Source organism: Talpa occidentalis, unplaced genomic scaffold (assembly GCF_014898055.3).
Source record: "Talpa occidentalis isolate TD23 unplaced genomic scaffold, MPIMG_talOcc4v2.1 talOcc4.3, whole genome shotgun sequence".
Classification (NCBI taxonomy): domain Eukaryota; kingdom Metazoa; phylum Chordata; class Mammalia; order Eulipotyphla; family Talpidae; genus Talpa; species Talpa occidentalis.
This window is the reverse complement of record NW_023603184.1, coordinates 114,778,448-114,794,784: the sequence shown is the minus strand read 5'-3', so window position 1 is coordinate 114,794,784 and position 16,337 is coordinate 114,778,448. Positions and strand designations below refer to the sequence as shown.

The window sequence follows — 16,337 nt, the reverse complement described above, 5'->3', positions numbered from 1 at the left end:
GCTCAATGTCAACATTTTTTCTAAAGATTTATTTATTTATGCAAACAAGAACTGGCCAGAGGTTCAGGGGGTGAGAGGATTCACCAACAGAGTGGGGAACAGAACAGACAGATCGACTGAAACACACTGCTGAGGGGAGCAGTGGGCAAGTCAGGAGAGGTCTGCTGTGCATCAATGTCAACATTTAATTAACTAATAAGCACTATTTGTAGTTGCTTTGGTGAATTAAATTATAGAGTGTCAGAGATTATATAATTCCTGGTCTTCCCTTTGCCCCACCTCCACCCATTTACATCTCCAATTTATGGGAGTAAACTTACAGTAGGCCCTGGGGGGCCCTGAGGTCCCGTTTCACCATTCTTTCCAGCAGGACCCTAAAAAGAAAGCAGTTAGTGAAACAGGGTTAATGAAGATAACAAAGAGAAACCATACAGTTGGAAATAAATTAGACAGTTGGAAATAAATTAGACAGTTGGAAATAAATTGATAAGCTACATACCTGTGGGCCAGGGCCCCCGGGGCCACCTCGTTCTCCATTCTTGCCAGGAGCACCCTTAAAAAGAAGTGGCCATAATTTACTAATTCTCAAAGGAAATTATTCATATTTTTAATGAATCTCTTACACACACACACCCCCATAACCAAAAAATAATGTCGAGAACTGTTTCCATACATGTTGCCTCTTTCCCCAGAATTCCATTAAAAAAAAATTAGCTCCTTTCTTACAGTGTATTTTGATTTTCATGTATTCTTCTATGCTTTGAAGTAGAGATTAGTTTTGACCATTTCTGCAAACTGCCCATCACCCCACCAATATGGAAAGTAAAAGGTCTCCTCTCAAATAGCTACTGAAGAAAGGAAAGAGGAACTCACGTCATTTCCTTTAGGACCAGGGAAGCCCATGACACCAGGCTGACCTCGGGGACCAGATGGGCCTGGAGGACCTGGCCGACCACTTTCTCCTTGACTTCCCTAATGACAAAAAAAAAATTGATACAAATAGAGGCTTGATAAAGGTCTGATCAGAAATATGCAACATACATATTAAAATTATACAATGTTTATCAAGGCTAGGCAAAAGCCTGAATTTCATTATTTAACTAAGCTTCTATAGAGAAACTAAAAAATGTACATACGGGAGGCCCTGGTTTCCCATCATTTCCTGGTCCTCCTGGGCTTCCGGGCATACCCTAAATTAAAGAGATGAGTCAGACAGGTGATTTAAAAAGATCAATGAAGTACAAACATACTAAAAAAAAATCTGTAAAATTTTGAGATTTTCACTTACATATGCAGTCTCAGAGATGTACACATTTTTTTTTTTGTTTATAAATTGTCTTAGTCAAATGTTCTAGCTTTTTGTTCTTCGACCTATACTAACCTACATTTTCTTTAAAAAAATTATTTTGTTTTGTTTTGAACCCACAGAAATGCTAGCCTGATTTAGGTTGTCTTTGATCCTTCTTCAGTGCCTTTCTTGTTAGAAAATTGCAGGGTCATTCAAACAAGTGTGTCTCTGTACCCTCATTCCTGGGCCTCCGGGGATGCCATCGCGACCTGGTTCTCCAGCAGCTCCTCTGGGTCCTGCAGGACCTGGACCACCGCGCTCCCCAGCGGGACCCTAAGAAGTGAAATAAATCAACAACTTAAAGGAGTATTCATTGATCTACACAGTCACAATATTTAGGTTACAACCAAATTCTCTCATAATTGGTATGTTGCTGACATGTTCTAATCAAAATCCCAGTTAGTAGGTCAGATTGTCATGCTGGAAATACTTTGAGGCAATGTTGAGGAACATCACATGCTTTAAAAAGCAGTATTTAATGGACTTAATATATTTCTGTGCATATAAAGTCAAAAAAGCACTAACAATATTAATTTTTATCTGTATAGCACTACAGAGTTTTCTAAGAAATTTTAGTCATATTTGCTTTTCTTAGGTTTGATATGATGCTGAGATAAAAAATTTTCAATGGACAGGCAAGTCAAAGAATTTACATAGAGATTAAATGATTTGTTTTAGTTACAAAGCAAGGAAAATTGTTGAGCAGGGGCTAGAATCATTGGTTTACACTGATATTAATTTCTATAAAAACTGATATTTTTTCAGATATTTAGATTTTAATTAATGGGAACTTGCAGAGAAGTTTATATCTATTCATGGACTATACGTGTTTCTATGAAAACAAAACCTGAAGTCACCTACCTTTTCTCCTGGAAGGCCATTTGCTCCAGGAGATCCTCGGAATCCAGGCGCACCCTGAAAATGATAAAAGGCAAATTTTCCAGTGCAAAACAATAAAACATTTTCCTACTTCTTGAGTGGCAACAGAGACATTTGCATGTTATTAAATGCTTTCAATCAATATTTGGGTTTGGATTCTCTTTAAAAATGGCAGTTCCCTGACCCCAAAGGTGAAGTTCTATGTGAGTGATAGCAGATGTTGGAAAAAATTACCCTTTCTCCTGCAGGTCCGGGAGTTCCATTTGCACCAGGTTCTCCAGGTGAACCATCTTTGCCATCTTCACCTTTAGGTCCTGGAATGCCTGGAGAACCAGCTTCACCCTAAGAAAAGGTACCAAAATAAAGGAATAATGACTGAATTTGGTTGCATATTTTTAGCTGCTTAATTTCTAATAACCATGTGTTTTGTAAGAGATAACCCAATCTTTTTATTTGGGGTAATACTTACTCGTTCACCACGTGGTCCTGGCTCTCCTTTCGCACCATGCTTTCCGGGTTCACCCTAAAAGAAATAAAATCTTGCTTTAAAATTAGGGAGACTAGAGTATCCTGATCATCACCAGTAACACCTGGAGAAATTATAAAACCAGAGTAAAATCACCGTAATTCAAATGAACAAACCCTGCTATTTATGTTATTTTGTTATGAGAATTAATCCATACATTTTAGGCAGTAAAATAATATATAAAATAGGAAACTCACTGCACCACCTCTCTGTCCAGGAACACCATTGGTGCCAGGTGGTCCTGGGGGGCCCCTGGGTCCCAACAGTCCAGGGGCTCCAGGAATACCAGCGGGACCCTAAAAATTACCCAAGAACAATAACGTTAGATAAATTGGAAACTTGTTGTCTGATTAGCTAACGAAAAATCACGCAAAATACAAAGGGAGCCAAAAATGTGTGTGTGTGGATGAGATGAGGGTAAAGGAGGGGGCATCTTACCATTTCTCCTTTACCACCAGGACTGCCACTAGTCCCAGGAGGGCCCTAGAGGGGAAAAAGAGATTTTTGATAATAATTTAAATAGTGCATATATATTTGAAGTTGTTTTTATATTTGTAAAATAATTTCACGTGTGGGTGTTAAGCTTTATAACATTAGATGATACTACCAACTAGAGCATAACACATAAAGTATAAGCAAAAGATTATCATTATGTGAATAAATTAGAGATAATGAGCACTTGTTCTAAATTATTAAATCATAAGTGAATAGAAAAGTTTCTTGCTCTTTTTTCTTTGAATTTTTCTTCTTGGTGACTTGTTTGGGACACATTATTAAAAATATCAGATAATTAATTATCCATCCTCTATTTTACTCTATGTTATGGAAGCATAAAATTCATAAATCCTAGAAGAGTACAAACCTCAAAAACTATTATTTTTAGTACAAATCAAATCACTATTACAATAGTGGCATTATAAAACATGAAGAATTAATTTTAATTGATAGCAATATTAAAACATATGCTTTCACCCAATAAATGAAGCAACACTTGCCCTTTCAAAGACCACATTAGCTACTTACAGGAGGACCTGGAGAGCCAGCATGTCCCTGAGGTCCAGGTTCTCCTCTTTGTCCAGGGGAACCACTTGAACCAGGAGAACCTGCAGGTCCAACTTCACCCTAAAGGATAAAATCTTAAAAAGTCAATTTCCCTTGCCTCTACTACTTACTTAACCAGTTTAATCTTAAATTCTATCTAAACCAGTCTCCCAAACTCTGGAATAGTATGACTTTATAGTCTATCAAAAGCAAAGAGTTATTACTAATAAAGACAGAGGAAAATGACAACTGTGTGTGTGACTATGCTATCTGTGTTTTCCAGAAAGACACTGTAAAAGAGCGAAGGCATTAGAATAGATGTCAGGATACTTGAATGCCAAGGTTAATGTCCCTTTTGGAATCCAGAATATGTTTTAAGTATCTGTACCTATAAAAGATATCCATTAGACTGGCAAAAAAATTAATAATTTTCAAGGAGCAGTGCAATGATTTTTCTGTTTTCTCCAAGATATATTTTATATTCTATAGAAGTATATGCTTACCTTAGCACCGGGGGAGCCTGGGAATCCTGCAGTTCCAGGAGGACCAGGGGGACCCTAAATAAAATTAAAAACAATTTCAGGAGCTCTTTATCACATAAACAAAAGCCAGCACTAATAGTAAATCACAAGTGAGCACATACACAGTTCAGAAGACAGTTTGGTGGATAAAAATAGTATTTATTATACATGGATGAATATTATATGGAGAAAAAATGTTGTAAAACATGGAGAATGAAATCTCAAGTTAGAAACTTGGGATCTCCCTGCACAAACATAATTCTGCCAGGAATATGTGACTTTATGCAGGTTATTTAAGCCCTCAGTTTTTGTACTTTTATTTATGAAGCAGAGATAACATCTATTTTTTAGGGCTCTCTTAATTGCCTTATTCAATACTGGATATTAATTAGCACTGTAAATATCACACAGATTTTAGCAATTGGTCAATTGTGCTAAGGAGCATCAGAACATAGATTTGCTCATTGTCAGTTTGAATCAGATGTTCATGAAGGAATGTTCAGTTTGGGAACTATAATCAAATCAATTTTTTTCCATTTGCAAGTGGCAAAGATAATTAACATTAATATATATGATATCACCCAGATAGATTTATACACACATTAAATATTCTACAAATCATAACCTTGCTCTTTACGCTAAAGCAAATGAGGAATAGATAAAAAGTCACTCACTGGTTGTCCATCACTTCCACGAGCACCATCATTACCTCGAGACCCCTAAAAAGAGAAATTTGTCTCAAGTGTTTTCTTAATTCTGAAAGGTGGGTCACAAGTAATATTTTAGCTTAATTCTAATTCAGTTGAGTTGTTTTCCTCAAGTATATTAAAATCTGATTACAAATTATATATTTATCATGACTAAATTTCTAGTATTCTGTTTTGTTTTTTTTTTAATGTCTGTAACGATCTAATGTATAAAGCGGGAATTCTGTGTTTTATGGAACTGAATGAGAATACAATAGCTCTAATAACATGCAAAGTTAACACACAGGGAAACCTGCAACAGATATAATAACTACAAAACATTTATATCTATCCCTGTAATCATGGCTAAAATTTTATGGAGGTGACTTTAAATGCAATTTTATAGAAAATATATTTTCTGTAGATTGTCACAGCTTTTAAATCTGAGCCATTTATCTGTGACTCTAGCTTGAACCTGTGCAATTTATATTTTGGAATTTGTAATAATACTCACTGCAGCACCCGGAAGCCCTGGTCGTCCTCTCTCTCCAGGAGCCCCTCTTGGACCCTACAAAACAAAATTGAAATGAAGATTTACTTTACAATTGACACATGTAATTACAGTTAAGGAGGGAACAAGGCCAGTTTGGGGGTAGATGGAGGTGATAGTAAAACTGTAAAGTATATAAGAAACATAAGTTACCATGGGCCCAGGGGCTCCATTTTCACCTGGAAGACCGTTTTCACCCTAGAAACATATAATATGTTACCACTTTGTATAACAGAAAGAGAATTGCCATAATTTTTAAACACAGCCTATTATGAAAACTATTGTGAAAACTACCAAAAAAATGAACATTTTAACAAAATCAAATATTTGTCTTTCATGTGTCAATTCATTTTTTGCATTTTAAAACTTGAAGATTAAAAAGAAATAAACAATGAATTATTCAATGATGTTCAACAAATTCCAGTTGAAACTGTTCAAATTATCAATTTTCACATAAACTTTAATAGAACATCTCAATCAGTCATTTTTATTCAGCTTTTAACATGCAAAATTTAAGCAACTTTCAGAAAAAGTCCAAATATATACATTGAAGTCCAAAATATACATTTTAAATATAGCTATAACTTTGAAGTGAAATTGCTTGTGAAAATATAATTTTTTGTGAGTGATTCACCTTTAATCCAGGGGCACCTGTTTCACCCTTTTCTCCATTTCGTCCATCAAAGCCCTATAAAATTTATAAAAAAGTAGTAAAGTTGTTAAAATCTGCTATATCCAAAATGATTTAAAACTTTACATTGAAGTCTTTATAACTGGATTTTTCCACACAGCACTATTTTCAAGAATAACAAATCATTTAAAATTCTTTAAATTAATTGAAGATATTTGACATTGGTTTTATAGTGAAAAAAAAAAAAAAACCAAGTAGAAAGTACAGTTTGGTTTAATTAAGAAGTTGTCTTAATCTTACAGAAGCAAATATCAGTGTCATATATTTCATTTCTATTAAATTGATAGATTTTTGGTTCAGTTGGTTGAATCTACCTAATATTTTACAAAGAATAAAGTTCCCAGATTTAGCCTGTAAATCATATTGACTAAGTCAATGCATAGGCACTGATGTATATTTCCATCATTTTCTGACTGAGGTGGGAAGAAAATTAACTTATTCTTTCCCAAGCTTTTTCAAACACATTTGATAGACAAAAACAATCAAAGAAACTAGTAGTCAGAATCAGCCATTTCTGGCATAATCTCAATTATTCAAAAAAAATTGGCAAGTAAACACAACTTAATGTCAGTTTAGAAATTCTACTTACTCTGTGTCCTTTCATGCCAGGGAATCCAGGCATGCCAGCTGGCCCTTTGATACCCTAAAAATGATTAATAAAAGATATATTACTGAGCTTTCAAGAACCTTCAAATAGAATCACAACCCATTGGTAAAGTGCCTTGTAATATTAATGTTTAATTACATAGCAATTTTTAAGCTAAAATCACTGAGGCCACTGTACTTGATTGGATGCTGAGGACTTACTGGGGGTCCAGGTAATCCTCTCTCTCCAGGTCTTCCTGGTCTTCCTGATTCCCCCTAGGTGGAGAAATAAAAAATACATGGGTGCTTATGCAAGAGAAAATACATTGTAGTCAATTAGGGAAGTGATTCCTTTGCATTATTCTCATCTTGGATTCATGAAGATGGTTGGGCTAAATGAGTATTTGTGAGATCAGTTTTCATAGTAGAAGGAATGGGGATGACTACTCCCACCACAATGAAACCTGTGAATAATGAAGGCATCTTTCATCACTGAAATGTGATGATTATCTTTCAGCCTCATGTGAACAATTTGCCACTGATGATTAAATGGAAAAAAAACAACATACTGTGAAATATGTTTTAAGTTCTCAATATCATAAAGTACTAATTAACATTTTTTTTCATTATAACAGAGAGAAGTAACTTATTTCTCTTCTTCTCTTCTAGTTAAGTAATACTGTCTGGCTGAGTTTTCTTGATAGAGTCCAGATACACTTGGGGATTCTGTTAGTTTGGAATTTAATCAATGGAATATGCAGTTATGTCAATACTGATATTCAAATATTAACATGACCTAACATGTAAAATACCAACAATTTTTGAATAAGATTTTTTCACCATAAGGTTCTTACAGACAATATATACTATTTATAATATTCCCAATAGAATTTTATTGTATCATCATTCAGTCCTTAAAAACTTACATCTTTTCCGGCAGGGCCAGATGGACCGATAGCACCAGGAGGTCCTGGAGGACCCTAAAAATAAGGAAAGAAAAACCAAATATATTTGTATATTTTCTGTTACAATTGCCAATATATACTATGTTTATTCCTGAAGGGAACCTCCTTTTAGAAAGTACTCTTGATAAGTCTCATTATGAAAAATGATACCTTGAGTTAATATTATACCTACACCATATCCATTTTTATTTATATTAACCTTATTTTTAAGGAAAATTAGATATATCATATATCTATATTTTATATCATGTATGTGAATTAATACATCCAAATGTACTTCTATGTGTTTTGAGATACTGAATTTTCAAATATTTATATATTTCCAATATATTGAAATATTGAATTAAATTCACTTTACCTTACTTGCTTATTTATACAACATGTTCTCTTGGAGTTCTCTATTAGCTTATGTTTATTTCTACTAAATTAAGTTTAAAAAATTATATACCAGAAGAGTAGCTATGGTAGCTATGAAGATGAACCAAGTTGTGATAGAAAGATTAAATCTATATTTAAAACATAGAGGATTTTGTTTCCATACTAGCAAGTAAACTAATATATTGACTAACTAACAAGGAAATTCTTATCCTAAATAGTGTTTCCAAGATATCTAAACATTAGTTGAGTTCAAATATCTTTGAAACCAATACAATTATTATAAAAGTGTGCTTCATTCTTTTTTTAATATAAGCATAAACTTAATCTTTATAGGGATTTATGATTATACTTTAGAAAATGAAAGTGTTTTCTCTATTAAAAAAGTCAATTTATTAAATGTAGATATAAATGTTACTTACTGAAGGACCAGCTTGCCCAGGTTCACCAGGCGGACCTTGGTATCCTGGAGATCCCTAAAGGATAGAATAATATACAAACACTTTAAAGTAATTTAATCTTCATATAATTAATTTATATATTGAAGACAGTAAGAAATTAAGAATTGTGAATGAAATAAGTGAATTTTAGTCCCATTTACAATGATTGAACCTCAAATTTTCAGATGAAAGTTAATTTATACCATCCAGCTATTTCATTCCATTGTAAAGAATTGCTCCAAACTTGAAGCCATATTACATGCATATTAAACATATAGTTAATTTTATCAAGATTTTAATTGCTGAGAGTTGTTGGTGGGAACAAATTAAATGTGAAATTGTAATATCTTTGAAGGAATAATCAGTTTCTTGCTTGTGACTTCTTTATACAATGAAATTACGCATAGAGGAACAACCAAATAATAGCAGGTTTTGTATTTATTTGTATTTATTGAATAATAAGCATGAAGAAAAGGTATATAACTAATGGCTATACTTACAGGGGAGCCAGGATGACCAGACGTACCCGGGGGGCCAGGAGGACCAGGGGGTCCCTGCAATGTAGATGTGAGTGATAAATACAAAATGTTTCAGAATGCATCTGAAGTACATCTCCATTTAGGAATGACACCTAAAACTGAGAACAATACCTCATTATGTGATAACAAGCTATCAATATGATTAATTTTATGAGATCTACAATAAAGATCTCAGTAAAACAAATGTTACTCTAAAGGATATTCCCAAAGAATCAATAAAAATTATTGGCAAATGTTACAAAATGTTGGCCTCAAGCCCCCAAAAGGGATTCACAATCTGGAAAGAAATCCATGCAAAATGCCAAGGGAATTTCTCTAATTTTTGGATGATATGAGTACTGGTGGAAGAGCATATTTTTTTGCCTTACAGTCAAATTCACTGTGGGAAATAGTTATTTGCATACTAAATCTCATGGTCCCACTTTCTTAAATTAATCATATAAATCAACCCCAAAGTTCCTAGCTGTAGAGTGAGTTATGACGACATGAAGATTTAGATGAGAATCACCATACATAGGGCAAAGATAAAATAAATAATAACCAATTGACTTATCATTGTTCAGAAATACAGATCAAACCAGAAAATCTTCAGTTTTGTAGCATGTTGTTTCTAAATGCAGCAGTTTGTAATTACATTTTCCCTTGTACTCTAATTTTTGGAATGTTATGATAGTGCCTTTTAAGATCTTTTTTAGTATAAGTTGTATATGTGATTGAAAAATAAGGTTCACAATGTGAATATATCTGAACAAGACCAAAAGTTTGTGTAGCTAATGTAACTTTTTTCTGGATTTTTCAATACAAAAAAAAAAAATCCCTACTCCTATAACTTTTAAAAGATTATAAAATTATCTTCTGGAAATCTACTTACTACCAACTTTAAGGGTTTTTCTTAAACAGGTCATTTGATCCATCAATTGAAATTTTATCCTTTCTAATTTTGGAAGTCACCAAACATGGGGCCCAATGGAATGGGCAGAAAGTCTGATAATCCCAGAAAGTCTAGCATCATGTTTTAGTCATATGCAAATAACCGTTACTGTCAAAGAAATCATAACCTTCCTTAGTATTCTTGTAAGCTTGTTCTACAACAAGGCTCATTTACATGGACACCATGTGTGCAGTGTGGCAGCTTTTACTACTTTCTGCTATTTTCTATCTGAATTCCAGCGCTTTGACATTTAAGTACCATTAATGTGAATATTTATCATTTGAGGTGGACAAATTTGATATTGGGGGATTATCACTAAAATGTCACCTAAGAAGTGGCATCTAATGTGTGAAAAGACACAAAGATGATTCCAAACAATTTGGGTGAGAAAGAGGATATGCAAAAAGAAAAAAAGAAAAACAACCCAAATTTGATGCAAAATAGGGAATATGTGAGTGTAAGACCTAAGCATAAAGGCAAGTGGGACCCTGGAATTGGTGTTTTTAAAAAGAATAAGTGGCAAAAGTGGCATGAAATGAGAGGCGGTGAGGAAAAATTAAGTTAGGATAGATGGATCATGGTAATGCTACCATTTTCTTTCTTGGCCTTAATAGAGTCTAAACTATTTTGTACAATTTCATCATGTTATATTATTAGGTGAACAACCATTCAAATTTAACAAACTGGGACACTTATGTAACACTAGGAAATGCTGAGAAACATTTTGTACATACAATTGGCCCAGGAAAGCCTGCTCCTGCTACTCCTCCAGCCTTGACATCATATGAATCAAACTGAGGAGAGTAATTCTGTAGCAACGAGACCAGACACATATGATCATTTTGATATACAAATCATAATTCTTTTCAAAAGAATTTAGAAGAAGCACATGCAACATCTACATTTCAGGGTAATTTCTGCATGCCAGGAGATGTCTGTATTATTTTCTTGCCCATCCTCTCTCTCTAACTGTAGATATCAGTTATCCCATAGAAATACTTGCTTATGTAATACATAAATCTTTCATCTCATTATATGCGATATTAATCTCATAAAATTTGGTCTTGCATTGTCTTATTCAAAATACTTCACCCAAACAGTATCCACAGCACAGTAGGATTATAGACTGAGACTAAAATCACCTTCAGATGATGTAATTAGACCTTCTTATTTTGAACAGAAATATGGAGAAATAAAACTACATTCCCATCAGCTAATGAATGATGCAAATGAAATTCACATCCCTTGGTTTCTGGTCAATATATCCAACATTAATTTCCATAAAAAATAAGCACAAGAATAATAGAAAGGCTCATGTGCTTATCAAATTTCTTTTGAGTTATTTACTTTCTTAAATTTTAGACCTAGGGATAGGTTCTGTTTGGTTGCCAAGGTGAAAATAAATTTGACAATCTGCTTGGCTTTGTGTTGAACTGATTTTTTGAAAGGTAGCTTTTAAACCATCTAATGTTTGTGTATAAGTGTTTTCTAGTTTTTCCTAGGTCCATGCAGCAGAATTTTGCTTTATTAGCTGGATTATTTGTTTTCTATGCAGTTAGTGGGTTACCATGCTTTTCAAGTGGAGCAGTATGCACTCTAAAGCTTGACAAGAGCAGTTATGCAGATTTAAATAATCCTGTTGACTTGAAGTCAATAAGGAGTGTTCACAGTTCTCCAACTACTTCTTGTCCAATCTTTCAGAGGCTTTTCCATTGTGGTTAGAAGAGGACTATGCTATAGTTGCATCAGTTCCTTCATTGTCTAGATTAATTTTTTTAGAAGTTGATTGTCTATATCTCAAGCAGTGCATATAATATATTCCTACTAAGAAGTTGGCAAACTTTGTAAAGATATAGCAGCAATAGCAATAGCATTTTGAAGAAAAGTAAATATTTATAAAACACTTAGAATAGTGTTCAGCATATATAAGCACTAAATAAAAATATGTTAAATGCATAACATCAGGGAACAGATATAAGGGAAGCTTCAAAAGTGAAATATAATACAGGTTAAAGAAAGGAAAATGAATTAGTTAATTTTAAAGGGATGGGATTCCTTTGGTTTTGGAATGCATTACCTGACTACCAGAAGAGCATGATTCACAGATTCCAGGGGGACCAGGAGAACCAGGGGAACCAGGCTGTCCTGGAATACCAGGATCACCATTTCTCCCAGGAATACCAGGAGGGCCCTAAAAAAATTAGACATAAAAATAAATAAAACAATAAAAAATATTAGAGACTCAAACTCATTATCAAATTGCAGCTTCTCTGCTCTGTAATATAAGGAATTAATGAGTGATACATTTTCTTGGGGATACATAAATTTTTATCCAAATCATGTGAATAATTTCAGTATAATTTATTCTTTTTCACATTGATCTGTATTTTATTTTTCAAATTGACAACGGGGGTAAAGGAGTTATACAAAGTTTAGGAAATTTGAATCTTTACATATATAATTAAGGGGTCTTAGTTTGAGTTTTTTTATGTCATTATTTCATTTTTTGTATTAAAAGGAAATTTATGGATGATTAATGTTCAAATGTGAAAAAGTTATTAGAAGGAAAATTTTAAAAAGCAAAACTACTCCAGGAACTAGTATTAACATTCACCTCATCCACTAAAGAATGTTTACTTACTGGATCTCCTTTTGGGCCTTGCGGTCCATTAGGTGGGGGTGTAGGCTAATGAATGGAAAAGATACAGATTACACAACAGTAGCAAACAGTTTTCCCATGAGCTGTATCCCAACTTTCATAGATATTTCTCATGCCAAATTCCAAGCAATCTCTAGTTTTAAATGAAAACGTTTACCATATACTCTAATACCAGCATGATTGCTTGGTAGACATGATTTTCATGTTCTTTCAGGTTTCCAGAGGAGCTGTTCATGTGTTTAAATATGCAAATTGAAGATGTACAGTTTTGTTTGAAACTTACAGCTGTTGGTGGCTGTGGGCAAACAGCACAACATTCTCCAAAAGGGATCTCTGGGTTGGGACAGTCTAATTCTTGTTCGTCACATATTATATCATCACAGAGAACAGATCCTGAGTCACAGACGCATATTTGGCAAGGTTCCGGCTTCCAGACATCTCTATCAGCATAGGATTGACCGAGATGAGAGCATCCACCATCAACAGCTGGAAAATAAGTTAGATTGTGTGATGTTTTCTTATGCTTTGCTGGAATGTGTCCTATTATGCTGCCATGACTATTTCCAACAAGTAAAATGGAGACAGGGGAAAGAATTTCTTCCTTTCATTCAGCTAATGTTTAAGTATGCTTTTATAAACATACTTATGCAAAAAAGAAGATCCACTAATAAAATTACTAAGAATATCATAGTTTCCCTATATTATTTGTTAAGAATATATGTTTGTTAATAATGTCAAATGGGCACATCATAGTAAATTTTCTTTAAGGCAAAAAGTATTCAAATTTCATCTATAGCAAGAATTTAACACCAATGAAAATCACACAAACACTTTAACACATTTACTTATTAATAGTGCCTTTAAAAACAGACCTTTCTAACCAACTGCTATTCTTTGCTTTAACAGTAGATGGGAGCATTAAGATGATTTTATAATTAACTGAAGACTTTCTGGATTTTATTAACCTAGTTGAAAAATCTAGGGGAAAATTGTGCTACACTTGGCAGTGTAAACTTCCAGATTCCTGGGAAAAGTTTAACAGAAACTTATTTGTGTGTTTTGAATATCACTGCTAGCTCTGCTGAGCATAAGTAGAACAACATGGCATGATATGATACATTGTGTATCCAATATGAATCTAAAGAGGTTTCCAAATCACTAAAAAAAAAAAAAGTTTTTAAAAAACAAAATATTGTCAGGATTAAGTTTAAAAAATAGGAAAAAATTATGAATCACAACCATGTGTATTTGTGACCTAAAATGGCAAAAAGTTTGCTTCAATGAAAATTCAGACTTGTTTACTAATTATTTCCTAATTATGGAAGGTACTGAAATTTCAGCAGCTATTAACAGTGAATTGGCTTAGGGTATGCCAAAATTAAACCTGGTCTCAATTCTTCAAGCGTTAGCTGTGGATTGTGGTTAAACACAACTTCAGTTCTTGAGAATTAGTATGATAGCTTGCCAATAATTGAGTAAATAAGTTTCTAAACATCTGCAAAATTTACTGCAAACAACAAATTATGCTTTGTTCTGTATTTATATTTGGTGAAACAGTAAAATTTTATTTTTAAATGCTAAAAGAGTTCTGCTTGGGAGGAAGCAAGTAGTTTAAGAACCACACTTTTTGCTGCCTTGTGACCAAGAGATCTTTGAGTGACTCCTGAGATTTTTCCTTGTAGATACATACACGCAGCCATGAAAATCACCACTTTAAAGTTCTGTTTCTATGTGCTCTCCATGTCTGAAGGAATAATATTGTGGTTCATGCTAAATATCTTCAGTTTAGAGGTTTAGCTGGTTTAGTAAAAGGTCACAAAAAAATAGAAAATTTCAGGACCTATAGCATCTACATAAAATTGCCTCTATTTTTCTTTTCCATTTATGTGTGCAGATACTTTAATGATCTTTGAATATCCTTCATCTATTCAAGAAATTTAAAAGCCTATACTTACTTTGTGCTTCCCAATATAGTCAGTGGCTAATAAAAGAAAGCATGATTATTTCATTGCAATTTTAATAGGGAAGAAAGAATTTGTTTTTTTAAAGAAGTTATTCTAGTTCCTTTTCCATGTTTGAAACAGATATATGAGAACACTGAAAAAAATGTATTGTCTAAGTTTTTAAAGGAGCATTCCTTTATACTTAGTGAGCATAAAAATGGAATGCCAAAATGCTTACCTAACACAAATGAAGTAGGCCTATTTAAATGGTGTTATGAAAGACAAATTAGAAGAGGTGCAAACAATCTTTTTCATATTATTATGAACAGTAATAAAATAAGAGGGTCTAGGCATGATACTCTTCATGTTCTAGGTAGAACTTATAATTCTTGTATTTAAGAATTAAATTCACTGGTTTTAGAAAAGGCATAAAAATTTTGATGAGATAGAAGATTGTTTAATAAAATTGCATGAAATACATTCTTCAACCTTTCATTGGCTTCCTTTTCTTAAGATGAATCACTCTAAAGTGTGCTATAAATTATTTCTGTAAAAATATTCCAACAGTTTGGTTTTAGCTCAAGATTTTTCCATAATAATATGGATTTCAGATTTCTGAGCCACCTTGAAAATATTGCTAGTGTAGATCATGGTGACTACAGTTAAAAATATTGTATTATGTATTTGATATTTGGCAAAAGTAATAGTGGTAATACTTTCACACTATCTATTTATATCAAATACTCATGGTTTACCCTTTATATATAATTTTGTAAATTATGCATCAATAAAGTTGAGAAAAAAGAAAATATACTACCTCTTTTTACTAATGATTATTTTAGTTCTATGTCTCTATCTGGAATATCTTCTACATTTAACACAGTATTTGTGTTATAAAATTTACCTATTGAATACTATTGGAAAGTTAAAGGCAAATAAAAATAACAGTTAAAAATGTGGAACAAACATCTCATATTTTAAGTGTCTTTTTATGACTTCAATTTACCTTAAAATTTAACAAAAATCTTTTTTCCTTATATATTCTCCTATGTTTATGTTTTATTGAGGGTATTATTACATCACTAAAAATATAGTATTTTCCATTTGTTATGCAAAGTATTAAATAAATGAGTACAATATCAATTTGTTAAGATTATAGACAAATTTGTTATAGTTAAATTAAACCCAATGTGATATAAATGAAATTTTTTATTTAGCCTCTTATTTCCAAATTTTATTAGAAACCATGTGTGGTATACCTTTTAAAACACAGAGATCTCAACAGAAAAGTTATTTTAATGTCAGCTTTCTTAAAAAGTCATGTTGTTCTAACTAAAAGAAGTTGAATGCTTGAAAAGTAAGAATTAAAGTAGCTTTGTTTTTTGACATGTGCTTACTTCACATTTCAATTTGAAAGGAATCTGACTCTCCTGAAAGTTAAGTTCCTATAGAAACTTATGGTTAAATATCAGACTTTCCTGATTCTCTCTCATTCATATTTGTTGAAAGAATGGAGAGTTTTATGCAGCTTCCTCTAAATTTTTTTTCTCTGTGTGACAAAATATGGTTGGCAATATGGTCTACTGGGAGAACATGAGAACAGATGCCTCATGTTCTTCAGTTTTATTACCATAGGCCAGTTATAAGTGGGAAAATTG

The 16,337-nt window shown here is 32.9% G+C and overlaps 1 protein-coding gene across 1 annotated transcript in view; it reads right to left on the bottom strand.

The window, feature by feature from the left end:
• The window catches only part of COL3A1 (collagen type III alpha 1 chain), a 38,649-nt gene that overhangs the window by 15,444 nt on the left and 6,868 nt on the right, over nt 1-16,337 (bottom strand). The window contains exons 2-26 of the mRNA XM_037523687.2: nt 13,020-13,222; nt 12,719-12,763; nt 12,155-12,268; nt 10,812-10,886; nt 9,108-9,161; nt 8,590-8,643; nt 7,754-7,807; nt 7,050-7,103; nt 6,832-6,885; nt 6,186-6,239; nt 5,705-5,749; nt 5,516-5,569; nt 4,990-5,034; nt 4,298-4,351; nt 3,777-3,875; nt 3,192-3,236; nt 2,951-3,049; nt 2,697-2,750; nt 2,462-2,569; nt 2,210-2,263; nt 1,523-1,621; nt 1,137-1,190; nt 874-972; nt 500-553; nt 321-374 (exon numbers count right to left, since the gene is read on the bottom strand). Coding sequence (XP_037379584.1) covers nt 321-374; nt 500-553; nt 874-972; nt 1,137-1,190; nt 1,523-1,621; nt 2,210-2,263; nt 2,462-2,569; nt 2,697-2,750; nt 2,951-3,049; nt 3,192-3,236; nt 3,777-3,875; nt 4,298-4,351; nt 4,990-5,034; nt 5,516-5,569; nt 5,705-5,749; nt 6,186-6,239; nt 6,832-6,885; nt 7,050-7,103; nt 7,754-7,807; nt 8,590-8,643; nt 9,108-9,161; nt 10,812-10,886; nt 12,155-12,268; nt 12,719-12,763; nt 13,020-13,222 — 1,778 coding nt within the window. The remainder of the gene's footprint in view (nt 1-320; nt 375-499; nt 554-873; nt 973-1,136; nt 1,191-1,522; nt 1,622-2,209; nt 2,264-2,461; nt 2,570-2,696; nt 2,751-2,950; nt 3,050-3,191; nt 3,237-3,776; nt 3,876-4,297; nt 4,352-4,989; nt 5,035-5,515; nt 5,570-5,704; nt 5,750-6,185; nt 6,240-6,831; nt 6,886-7,049; nt 7,104-7,753; nt 7,808-8,589; nt 8,644-9,107; nt 9,162-10,811; nt 10,887-12,154; nt 12,269-12,718; nt 12,764-13,019; nt 13,223-16,337) is intronic.